The 12709-nt window shown below is 43.0% G+C and overlaps 2 protein-coding genes across 2 annotated transcripts; both read left to right on the forward strand.

Moving 5' to 3' along the window:
• Nucleotides 1-2164: 2164 nt before the first annotated feature.
• LOC135432918 (major heat shock 70 kDa protein Ba-like) lies at nt 2165-4362 on the forward strand. Its single transcript, XM_064688817.1, has one exon. It carries the CDS (start codon nt 2328-2330, stop codon nt 4251-4253), a length of 1926 nt encoding a protein of 641 aa, XP_064544887.1. The 5' UTR covers nt 2165-2327; the 3' UTR covers nt 4254-4362.
• Nucleotides 4363-7797: 3435 nt separating this feature from the next.
• LOC135432926 (major heat shock 70 kDa protein Ba-like) lies at nt 7798-9975 on the forward strand. The gene has a single exon (XM_064688830.1). It carries the CDS (start codon nt 7860-7862, stop codon nt 9783-9785), a length of 1926 nt encoding a protein of 641 aa, XP_064544900.1. The 5' UTR covers nt 7798-7859; the 3' UTR covers nt 9786-9975.
• The last annotated feature ends 2734 nt before the right edge of the window (nt 9976-12709 follow it).

Genomic DNA, 12709 nt, shown 5'->3' on the forward strand with positions numbered 1-12709 from the left:
TCGAGGTCAAAGACGTTTCCGACGTTTTGGAGGGTGACGTTTCGCGCTCAAATTCGTTTTCAAAGATCTATAAGAAAAATCATTTGAGACGTGTTTCACACTTTTCGCAGAATCCAAACTTTTTCGGGTGGAATGCTACTCAAAGATTTTTTGTGCGAAGTTTTAAGTTGTGTCCGATTTGCTTTAAGCTTATTTTCAAAGCTCTCCATAAGAACTTAATGAATACGTATTTCATCGAATTGGGAAATTCCACCCGCAACAGTGGTAAATTGGCGGAACACGGTTGTATGAAAGTTTTTTGTTTACGATCCGATCGGCCCCAAACTTATTTTCAAAGATCTATGTTCAAATTCATTTGAGGGGTGTTTCACACTTTTTGAAAAATCCATCCCTCCTTGGTGCAAATGGGGGTCGAAGATTTGGTGGATGATTTCGCAAAATCTAAACTCCTTCGGTGGAAAATGCATTTCAAAGATTTTTTTGGTGAATTTTAAGTTTGTTTGATTCCCGTCCGATCAGTTTCAAAATCATTTTCAAAGCTTTTTGAAAACATTGATTTTATAACATACGTGCCACGGGAAAGGCCGGGCTATACCCGCTAGTCTAGTATAAATTTCTTTACTTTATTAACAACTTCTGTCTTTCTTTCTTTTTGCCAATTTATTGTATTTTCTTTTTAATTTTTACTTAAAAACACTATTCCCTACTAACACCCTTCTTCTCAGCTGTAGGCTCTAAAAGCGTCACTGACAAAATAAGCTGTGAAATCGGGGATAGAAAGTTGTGTATTCTCATTAGGATTTTAGCATTTAATTTTCATAATATATTGGATAATTAGGAAGAACCTTTTATTTTGTCGAACATTAAAAAATAATTAAGTAAAAATATATTATACAGCTGCCATAGGAACTATCAATCGAAAAGAAGGCTTTTATGAGAAAAACTATTTGGTTTATCAATATATCTTGACGAGCCCCGGCATTTACTTTTTGACTATGCTGCTTATATATGTGCCAAATATTATCAAGATCGCACTACTATATTGTATAGCTTTATGGGAAGAATCGGTCAAAATTGGTATGGATAATATTCTGTTTTTCAAGATATTTTCATCAAACTCAGCATTTACGAGCTTGTCCTTTTAAATATCTGCAAAACCGTAAGGCAAATGTCTACAAGGGTATTAAATCTTCGGTAGAACTAATTAAATCCACACATTCTATTCACATATAAATAATAAATAATATAAATATTTAATATTTTGAAATCAAAGTTTTTCATCTATTCCCCAAGTGTGTACTTCCATAATAGTTTAAACACTTGATGAAAAATAAGAAGTTTGATGATAAACAAGGAGCTTCTCACAACCGTATCGCTAAGTTTACCCCTTGTGGGTGGAAATCCCGAAAACCCCATCTAGCTAGAGTGAAAATGTTAGCTTCCTAGCCCTCGCGTGCTGCACGCTAATCCCTGATCATTCAATCAGAACATGTTTTCTATGTAGAGATGTAAATACAGAGATGACATAGCAAAAAGAAGAGAGCTCATTTTGGTTTATTTGCTATAGTGTATTTTTTTATTATTTGCAGTTCGTTAAAGCAGCAACAATCTATAAATGACAACTAGATTAGCATTCACGTGCATAGAACGAGTTTTTCAATTCACACATACATTGTATGTATGTATTTATATTGGGTTCCAAAAATAGGCAATCAAGTCAGCATTCGCATATAAATAAAATACATTTATTAATAGCAAATCGTTAAGTATAACAAAACTATTTATTTTGCCAACAATCTCTAAGTTCGTGTGAATTTTCTAGAATCGAAAAAAGGTAAATACCAATTGTTGCTGTAGGTCAAGTCAAACACACACAACCGTTACCCTTAGTCCCTCTCGCTCTTTCTTCAAAACAATAACAAACCCAACCTACTAGAAAAATCGAAACATATTCGTGGTACAAGCTGTTCCGTCTCCCTCTCGCTCATAAGCAAACGCATCGAATGTACGCGTCGTTCGACGCGTTTCGAGAAGAGAGCGTCGAGAAATTTCGAAAAGAGAGCGCCGGGGTATAAATAGGGCTGAAATTTTCTCTTCGCCACAATTGAATTCAAGCAAGCGACGTGATAGCATCACAAACCAAAACAAGCGACTAGCTGAACAAGCTAAAAATACAAACTAAAGAGTTTTAACGATTTTCAACTACAGTTTAAATAAAATCCAAGTGAAAACAAATTAAGAAGGAGCAACAGCAAGAGATTTCCACAACAACAACAACAACAAATAGAAGCGATTCGTCTCGAGCGAAGAATCAGAGAACACACAGAATGCCAGCCATTGGTATTGATTTGGGCACCACGTATTCGTGCGTGGGTGTCTATCAGCATGGCAAGGTGGAGATAATTGCCAATGACCAGGGCAATAGGACGACGCCCAGCTATGTGGCTTTCACAGATTCGGAGCGCCTCATTGGCGACGCGGCCAAGAACCAGGTGGCGATGAACCCCAAGAACACAGTATTCGATGCGAAGCGTCTAATTGGACGCAGGTACGATGATCCCAAGATAGCGGAGGACATCAAGCACTGGCCCTTCAAGGTGGTCAGCGACGGAGGCAAGCCCAAGATTGGCGTCGAGTTCAAGGGGGAGCAGAAGCGTTTTGCGCCCGAGGAGATCAGCTCGATGGTGCTGGTGAAGATGAAGGAGACGGCGGAGGCGTACCTGGGCCAGAGCATCACGGACGCGGTCATCACAGTGCCCGCCTATTTCAACGACTCGCAGCGCCAGGCTACCAAAGATGCCGGCCACATAGCCGGCCTGAACGTGCTGAGGATCATCAACGAGCCGACGGCGGCGGCACTGGCCTATGGCCTGGACAAGAATCTGAAGGGCGAACGCAATGTGCTCATCTTCGATCTGGGCGGCGGCACCTTTGATGTCTCCATTCTAACCATCGACGAGGGCTCACTGTTCGAGGTGCGGTCAACGGCTGGAGACACACATTTGGGCGGCGAGGACTTTGACAACAGACTGGTAACCCATCTGGCGGAGGAGTTCAAGCGCAAGTACAAGAAGGATCTGCGCTCCAATCCTCGCGCCCTGCGCCGCCTGCGCACTGCGGCGGAGCGAGCCAAGCGCACGCTCTCGTCGAGCACAGAGGCTACCATTGAGGTGGACGCGCTGTTCGAGGGCCACGACTTCTACACGAAGGTGAGCCGTGCCCGGTTCGAGGAGCTGTGCGCCGATCTGTTCCGCAACACACTGGCGCCAGTGGAGAAGGCGCTCAACGATGCCAAGATGGACAAGCAGCAGATCCACGATATTGTGCTCGTCGGTGGCTCGACACGCATTCCCAAGGTGCAGAGCCTGCTTCAGCAGTTCTTCGGCGGCAAGAGCCTCAACCTTTCCATCAATCCCGACGAGGCGGTGGCCTATGGCGCCGCAGTCCAAGCAGCCATACTTAGCGGCGACCAGAGCGGCAAGATCCAGGACGTGCTCCTGGTGGACGTTGCGCCCCTTTCATTGGGCATCGAGACTGCCGGCGGCGTCATGACCAAGCTGATTGAACGAAACTCCCGAATCCCGTGCAAGCAGACGAAGACCTTCTCAACGTACTCTGACAACCAGCCGGGCGTCTCCATTCAGGTGTACGAGGGCGAGCGCGCCCTCACGCAGCACAACAATTCGCTGGGCACGTTCGATTTGTCTGGCATACCGCCGGCACCGCGCGGCGTGCCCCAGATCGAGGTCACCTTCGACATGGACGCCAATGGTATCCTGAACGTGACGGCCAAGGAGATGAGCACCGGCAAGGCCAAGAACATTACCATCAAGAACGACAAGGGCCGCCTCTCGCAGGCAGAGATCGACCGCATGGTGAACGAGGCCGAGCGCTACGCGGACGAGGATGAGAAGCACCGGGAGCGCATCACGGCTCGCAACAGCCTCGAGAGCTACGTCTTCGGCGTCAAGCAGGCCGTGGAGCAGGCCAGTCCCGACAAGCTGAGCGACAGCGACAAGTCCTCCGTGCTGGAGAAGTGCAGCGAGACCGTCAAGTGGCTCGACGCCAACACCACAGCCGACAAGGAGGAGTTCGAGTACAAACTGAAGGAGCTCACTCAGCACTGCTCCCCCATTATGACCAAGCTGCACCAGCAGGGACAGCCGCAGGGCAACGCCAACTGTGGTCAGCAGGCGGGCGGCTTCGGTGGTGCCGGTGGCTACCAAGGACCCACCGTGGAGGAAGTCGACTAAATGCATTCCCCCATACTTCTAGTATTTAGTTTTAACTTTATGTTCCTCGGACTGATTAAGATTTTTGGTTGAGATATAGCCATTAATTTTATGCCAAACACTCACTAGTTAAGAGAGCTAATTGATAAACTATTCCTAAGTTAGCAACAAATTATAGAATAAACCATTAATTTATTATTTTAAAAAGAAACTCAATTGTCTTTGAATTGTCTTCGCTGGAAAGGGCTCGCTATATAATTTGTGGGGAGGTTTATTATTATGCGTACGGTCAAGTCTCTAAATTTTATAGTGTCCAATATCGACGCTCTTATTCAGCCAAGGCAAGGTCGACTCCACGGGTCGTCCTGATCAAGCTTACTTTATGGGGTCAGAGAAGATCCATATCCCTATTAGATACATATCTAAAAAAGCATTGTAACCATTTTCTATTTGTTTAAGGTATAGAAAAACACACCTGTCTGGAATGAGGCTAAATCGGCAAATAATATATACATATAGAATGCACCATATGAACATTCATGAAATGTGTCGCGCATAGAAGGAGATATCTCCAGCCCCATTAAGTATATATATTCTTGATCAGCATCCGAGTCCGTCTGTCCGTCTGTCTTGTAACACTGCATAGGCCCGTCTATAAGTTTCACAAGGCTCCCTATAGTCGTGTGATATATATACAAAATCTTATTGACATCGGACCACTATAGCTATCGGACTACTATATATGTATGAGCTGTGAGTAGGGGCATAGTTTGCGATACAGGTTATATATTTCCCCCACCGGGTCGTTAATTTTATATCACTATCTCTTCATCCTTTCTACTTAACACTCTATATCTCTATATATAAAACTGTTTGTCCTGACTGGCTGACTGACTGACTGACTGACTGATTGGTGATCAACGCACAGCCCAAACCGTAAGAGCTAGGAAGCTGAAATTTTCACTGTAGCTACCTTATGTGATGTAGGTGCACGTTAAGACGGGGTTTCGGGAAATTCCACCCGCAAGTGTGGAAAAATCGCGAAAAACGTTTGTATGTAACTTTTTTGTTTACCATCCGATCGGCCTCAAATTTATTTTCAAAGGTCTTTGTTTAAATTCATTTGAGGGGTGTTTCGCACTTTTTGGCAAATACATCCCTCCTTGGTGGAAATGGGGGTCAAAAATTTTTGTTAGCGATCCGATCGGCCTCAAACTTGTTTTCAAAGATCTTTGTTCAAATTCATTTGAGGGGTGTTTCACACTTTTCGAAAAATCCGTTCCTCCTTGGTGGAAATCGAGGTCAAAGACGTTTCCGACGTTTTGGAGGGTGACGTTTCGCGCTCAAATTCGTTTTCAAAGATCTATAAGAAAAATCATTTGAGACGTGTTTCACACTTTTCGCAGAATCCAAACTTTTTCGGGTGGAATGCTACTCAAAGATTTTTTGTGCGAAGTTTTAAGTTGTGTCCGATTTGCTTTAAGCTTATTTTCAAAGCTCTCCATAAGAACTTAATGAATACGTATTTCATCGAATTGGGAAATTCCACCCGCAACAGTGGTAAATTGGCGGAACACGGTTGTATGAAAGTTTTTTGTTTACGATCCGATCGGCCCCAAACTTATTTTCAAAGATCTATGTTCAAATTCATTTGAGGGGTGTTTCACACTTTTTGAAAAATCCATCCCTCCTTGGTGCAAATGGGGGTCGAAGATTTGGTGGATGATTTCGCAAAATCTAAACTCCTTCGGTGGAAAATGCATTTCAAAGATTTTTTTGGTGAATTTTAAGTTTGTTTGATTCCCGTCCGATCAGTTTCAAAATCATTTTCAAAGCTTTTTGAAAACATTGATTTTATAACATACGTGCCACGGGAAAGGCCGGGCTATACCCGCTAGTCTAGTATAAATTTCTTTACTTTATTAACAACTTCTTTCTTTCTTTCTTTTTGCCAATTTATTGTATTTTCTTTTTAATTTTTACTTAAAAACACTATTCCCTACTAACACCCTTCTTCTCAGCTGTAGGCTCTAATAACGTCACTGACAAAATAAACTGTGAAATCGGGGATAGAAAGTTGTGTATTCTCATTAGGATTTTAGCATTTAATTTTCATAATATATTGGATAATTAGGAAGAACCTTTTATTTTGTCGAACATTAAAAAATAATTAAGTAAAAATATATTATACAGCTGCCATAGGAACTATCAATCGAAAAGAAGGCTTTTATGAGAAAAACTATTTGGTTTATCAATATATCTTGACGAGCCCCGGCATTTACTTTTTGACTATGCTGCTTATATATGTGCCAAATATTATCAAGATCGCACTACTATATTGTATAGCTTTATGGGAAGAATCGGTCAAAATTGGTATGGATAATATTCTGTTTTTCAAGATATTTTCATCAAACTCAGCATTTACGAGCTTGTCCTTTTAAATATCTGCAAAACCGTAAGGCAAATGTCTACAAGGGTATTAAATCTTCGGTAGAACTAATTAAATCCACACATTCTATTCACATATAAATAATAAATAATATAAATATTTAATATTTTGAAATCAAAGTTTTTCATCTATTCCCCAAGTGTGTACTTCCATAATAGTTTAAACACTTGATGAAAAATAAGAAGTTTGATGATAAACAAGGAGCTTCTCACAACCGTATCGCTAAGTTTACCCCTTGTGGGTGGAAATCCCGAAAACCCCATCTAGCTAGAGTGAAAATGTTAGCTTCCTAGCCCTCGCGTGCTGCACGCTAATCCCTGATCATTCAATCAGAACATGTTTTCTATGTAGAGATGTAAATACAGAGATGACATAGCAAAAAGAAGAGAGCTCATTTTGGTTTATTTGCTATAGTGTATTTTTTTATTATTTGCAGTTCGTTAAAGCAGCAACAATCTATAAATGACAACTAGATTAGCATTCACGTGCATAGAACGAGTTTTTCAATTCACACATACATTGTATGTATGTATTTATATTGGGTTCCAAAAATAGGCAATCAAGTCAGCATTCGCATATAAATAAAATACATTTATTAATAGCAAATCGTTAAGTATAACAAAACTATTTATTTTGCCAACAATCTCTAAGTTCGTGTGAATTTTCTAGAATCGAAAAAAGGTAAATACCAATTGTTGCTGTAGGTCAAGTCAAACACACACAACCGTTACCCTTAGTCCCTCTCGCTCTTTCTTCAAAACAATAACAAACCCAACCTACTAGAAAAATCGAAACATATTCGTGGTACAAGCTGTTCCGTCTCCCTCTCGCTCATAAGCAAACGCATCGAATGTACGCGTCGTTCGACGCGTTTCGAGAAGAGAGCGTCGAGAAATTTCGAAAAGAGAGCGCCGGGGTATAAATACGGCTGAAATTTTCTCTTCGCCACAATTGAATTCAAGCAAGCGACGTGATAACATCACAAACCAAAACAAGCGACTAGCTGAACAAGCTAAAAATACAAACTAAAGAGTTTTAACGATTTTCAACTACAGTTTAAATAAAATCCAAGTGAAAAGCAAAGTTTAAAGAAGGAGCAACAGCAAGAGATTTCCACAACAACAACAACAACAAATAGAAGCGATTCGTCTCGAGCGAAGAATCAGAGAACACACAGAATGCCAGCCATTGGTATTGATTTGGGCACCACGTACTCGTGCGTGGGTGTCTATCAGCATGGCAAGGTGGAGATAATTGCCAATGACCAGGGCAATAGGACGACGCCCAGCTATGTGGCTTTCACAGATTCGGAGCGCCTCATTGGCGACGCGGCCAAGAACCAGGTGGCGATGAACCCCAAGAACACAGTATTCGATGCGAAGCGTCTAATTGGACGCAGGTACGATGATCCCAAGATAGCGGAGGACATCAAGCACTGGCCCTTCAAGGTGGTCAGCGACGGAGGCAAGCCCAAGATTGGCGTCGAGTTCAAGGGGGAGCAGAAGCGTTTTGCGCCCGAGGAGATCAGCTCGATGGTGCTGGTGAAGATGAAGGAGACGGCGGAGGCGTACCTGGGCCAGAGCATCACGGACGCGGTCATCACAGTGCCCGCCTATTTCAACGACTCGCAGCGCCAGGCTACCAAAGATGCCGGCCACATAGCCGGCCTGAACGTGCTGAGGATCATCAACGAGCCGACGGCGGCGGCACTGGCCTATGGCCTGGACAAGAATCTGAAGGGCGAACGCAATGTGCTCATCTTCGATCTGGGCGGCGGCACCTTTGATGTCTCCATTCTAACCATCGACGAGGGCTCACTGTTCGAGGTGCGGTCAACGGCTGGAGACACACATTTGGGCGGCGAGGACTTTGACAACAGACTGGTAACCCATCTGGCGGAGGAGTTCAAGCGCAAGTACAAGAAGGATCTGCGCTCCAATCCTCGCGCCCTGCGCCGCCTGCGCACTGCGGCGGAGCGAGCCAAGCGCACGCTCTCGTCGAGCACAGAGGCTACCATTGAGGTGGACGCGCTGTTCGAGGGCCACGACTTCTACACGAAGGTGAGCCGTGCCCGGTTCGAGGAGCTCTGCGCCGATCTGTTCCGCAACACACTGGCGCCAGTGGAGAAGGCGCTCAACGATGCCAAGATGGACAAGCAGCAGATCCACGATATTGTGCTCGTCGGTGGCTCGACACGCATTCCCAAGGTGCAGAGCCTGCTTCAGCAGTTCTTCGGCGGCAAGAGCCTCAACCTTTCCATCAATCCCGACGAGGCGGTGGCCTATGGCGCCGCAGTCCAAGCAGCCATACTTAGCGGCGACCAGAGCGGCAAGATCCAGGACGTGCTCCTGGTGGACGTTGCGCCCCTTTCATTGGGCATCGAGACTGCCGGCGGCGTCATGACCAAGCTGATTGAACGAAACTCCCGAATCCCGTGCAAGCAGACGAAGACCTTCTCAACGTACTCTGACAACCAGCCGGGCGTCTCCATTCAGGTGTACGAGGGCGAGCGCGCCCTCACGCAGCACAACAATTCGCTGGGCACGTTCGATTTGTCTGGCATACCGCCGGCACCGCGCGGCGTGCCCCAGATCGAGGTCACCTTCGACATGGACGCCAATGGTATCCTGAACGTGACGGCCAAGGAGATGAGCACCGGCAAGGCCAAGAACATTACCATCAAGAACGACAAGGGCCGCCTCTCGCAGGCAGAGATCGACCGCATGGTGAACGAGGCCGAGCGCTACGCGGACGAGGATGAGAAGCACCGGGAGCGCATCACGGCTCGCAACAGCCTCGAGAGCTACGTCTTCGGCGTCAAGCAGGCCGTGGAGCAGGCCAGTCCCGACAAGCTGAGCGACAGCGACAAGTCCTCCGTGCTGGAGAAGTGCAGCGAGACCGTCAAGTGGCTCGACGCCAACACCACAGCCGACAAGGAGGAGTTCGAGTACAAACTGAAGGAGCTCACTCAGCACTGCTCCCCCATTATGACCAAGCTGCACCAGCAGGGACAGCCGCAGGGCAACGCCAACTGTGGCCAGCAGGCGGGCGGCTTCGGTGGTGCCGGTGGCTACCAAGGGCCCACCGTGGAGGAAGTCGACTAAATGCATTCCCCCATACTTCTAGTACTTAGTTTTAACTTTATGTTCCTCGGACTGATTAAGATTTTTGGTTGAGATATAGCCATTAATTTTATGCCAAACACTCACTAGTTAAGAGAGCTAATTGTTAAACTATTCATAAGTTAGCAACAAATTATAGAATAAACCATTAATTTATTATTTTAAAAAGAAACTCAATTGTCTTTGAATTGTCTTCGCTGGAAAGGGCTCGCTATATAATTTGTGGGGAAGTTTATTATTAAAAAATAGATCAAATATAAATGCTTTAGTTAAACTTGAATCGATGAGCATGGAAATCCCCGAATTCTATGTGTTATAGGCGGAAGAGCCCGACTAGGAGATACTCTGTACCCAGCGCCCAGCTACCTTGACATACCCTATAATCTTGCGGGAGTCAACCTTTTCTATCTGATTTATTAACATTCGTTGGGAATTAACATTCTATGGGAATTGCAGTCTTGAATATATATATTTATATATATATATGTTCATAGCCTCGGCATTTATAGGTTTTTCTGAATTTATGGGAATGGAGATATATATATATTAAAATGAACACTCGGTCTGCGTACGGTCAAGTCTCTAAATTTTATAGTGTCCAATATCGACGCTCTTATTCAGCCAGACAGACAGACGGACATGGCAAGGTCGACTCCACGGGTCGTCCTGATCAAGCTTACTTTATGGGGTCAGAGAAGATCCATATCCCTATTAGATACATATCTAAAAAAGCATTGTAACCATTTTCGATTTGTTTAAGGTATAGAAAAACACACCTGTCTGGAATGAGGCTAAATCGGCAAATAATATATACATATAGAATGCACCATATGAACATTCATGAAATGTGTCGCGCATAGATGGAGATATCTCCAGCCCCATAAAGTATATATATTCTTGATCAGCATCCGAGTCGATATAGCCATGTCCGTCTGTCCGTTTGTCTGTTTCTATGCGAACTTGTCTTTCAATTTAAAAGCTCTGGTCTTGTAACACTGCATAGGCCCGTCTATAAGTTTCACAAGGCTCCCTATGCTCGTGTGATATATATACAAAATCTTATTGACATCGGACCACTATAGCTATCGGACTACTATATATCAGCTGTGAGTAGGGGCATAGTTTGCGATACAGGTTATATATTTCCCCCACCGGGTCGTTAATTTTATATCACTATCTCTTCATCCTTTCTACTTAACACTCTATATCTCTATATATAAAACTGATTGTCCTGACTGACTGGCTGACTGACTGACTGACTGACTGACTGACTGACTAACTGACTGATTGGTGATCAACGCACAGCCCAAACTGTAAGAGCTACGAAGCTGAAATTTTCACTGTAGCTACCTTATGTGATGTATGTGCACGTTAAGACGGGGTTTCGGGAAATTCCACCCGCAAGTGTGGAAAAATCGCGAAAAACGTTTGTATGTAACTTTTTTGTTTACCATCCGATCGGCCTCAAATTTATTTTCAAAGGTCTTTGTTCAAATTCATTTGAGGGGTGTTTCGCACTTTTAGGAAAATCCGTTCCTCCTTGGTGGAAATGGAGGTCAAAGATTTGGTGGGTGACGTTTCGCACTCAAATTCGTTTTCAAAGATCTATAAGAAAAATCATTTGAGACGTGTTTCACACTTTTCGCAGAATCCAAACTTTTTCGGGTGGAATGCGACTCAAAGATTTTTTGTGCGAAGTTTTAAGTTGTGTCCGATTTGCTTTAAGCTTATTTTCAAAGCTCTCCATAAGAACTTAATGAATACGTATTTCATCGAATTGGGAAATTCCACCCGCAACAGTGGTAAATTGGCGGAACACGGTTGTATGAAAGTTTTTTGTTTACGATCCGATCGGCCCCAAACTTATTTTCAATGATCTATGTTCAAATTCATTTGAGGGGTGTTTCACACTTTTTGAAAAATCCATCCCTCCTTGGTGCAAATGGGGGTCGAAGATTTGGTGGATGACGTTTTGTGTTCAAATTTATTTCCAAAGATCTTTAAGAAAAATCATTTGAGACGTGTTTCACATTTTCGCAAAATCTAAACTCCTTCGGTGGAAAATGCATTTCAAAGATTTTTTTGGTGAATTTTAAGTTTGTTTGATTCCCGTCCGATCAGTTTCAAAATCATTTTCAAAGCTTTTTGAAAACATTGATTTTATAACATACGTGCCACGGGAAAGGCCGGGCTATACCCGCTAGTCTAGTATAAATTTCTTTACTTTATTAACAACTTCTGTCTTTCTTTCTTTTTGCAAATTTATTGTATTTTCTTTTTCATTTTTACTTAAAAACACTATTCCCTACTAACACCCTTCTTCTCAGCTGTAGGCTCTAATAGCGTCACTGACAAAATAAGCTGTGAAATCGGGGATAGAAAGTTGTGTATTCTCATTAGGATTTTAGCATTTAATTTTCATAATATATTGGATAATTAGGAAGAACCTTTTATTTTGTCGAACATTAAATAATAATAAAGTAAAAATATATCACACAGCTGCCATAGGAACTATCGATCGAAAAGAAGGCTTTTACGAGAAAAACTATTTGGTTTATCAATATATCTTGACGAGCCCCGGCATTTACTTTTTGACTATGCTGCTTATATACATATGTGCCAAATATTATCAAGATCGCACTACTATATTGTATAGCTTTATGGGAAGAATCGGTCAAAATTGGTATGGATAATATTCTGTTTTTCAAGATATTTTCATCAAACTCAGCATTTACGAGCTTGTCCTTTTAAATATCTGCAAAACCGTAAGGCAAATGTCTACAAGGGTATTAAATCTTCGGCGCGCCGAAAATATTCTTTCTTTCTCGGTTTCTTCCAATTGTAGAAATAATTTAATCCACACATTCTATTTACATATAAATAATAAATAATATAAATATTTAATA

Source organism: Drosophila montana, unplaced genomic scaffold (genome assembly GCF_035044405.1).
Source record: "Drosophila montana isolate Dmon_TW-CO22-7 unplaced genomic scaffold, ASM3504440v1 contig_1505_1, whole genome shotgun sequence".
NCBI classification, from domain to species: domain Eukaryota; kingdom Metazoa; phylum Arthropoda; class Insecta; order Diptera; family Drosophilidae; genus Drosophila; species Drosophila montana.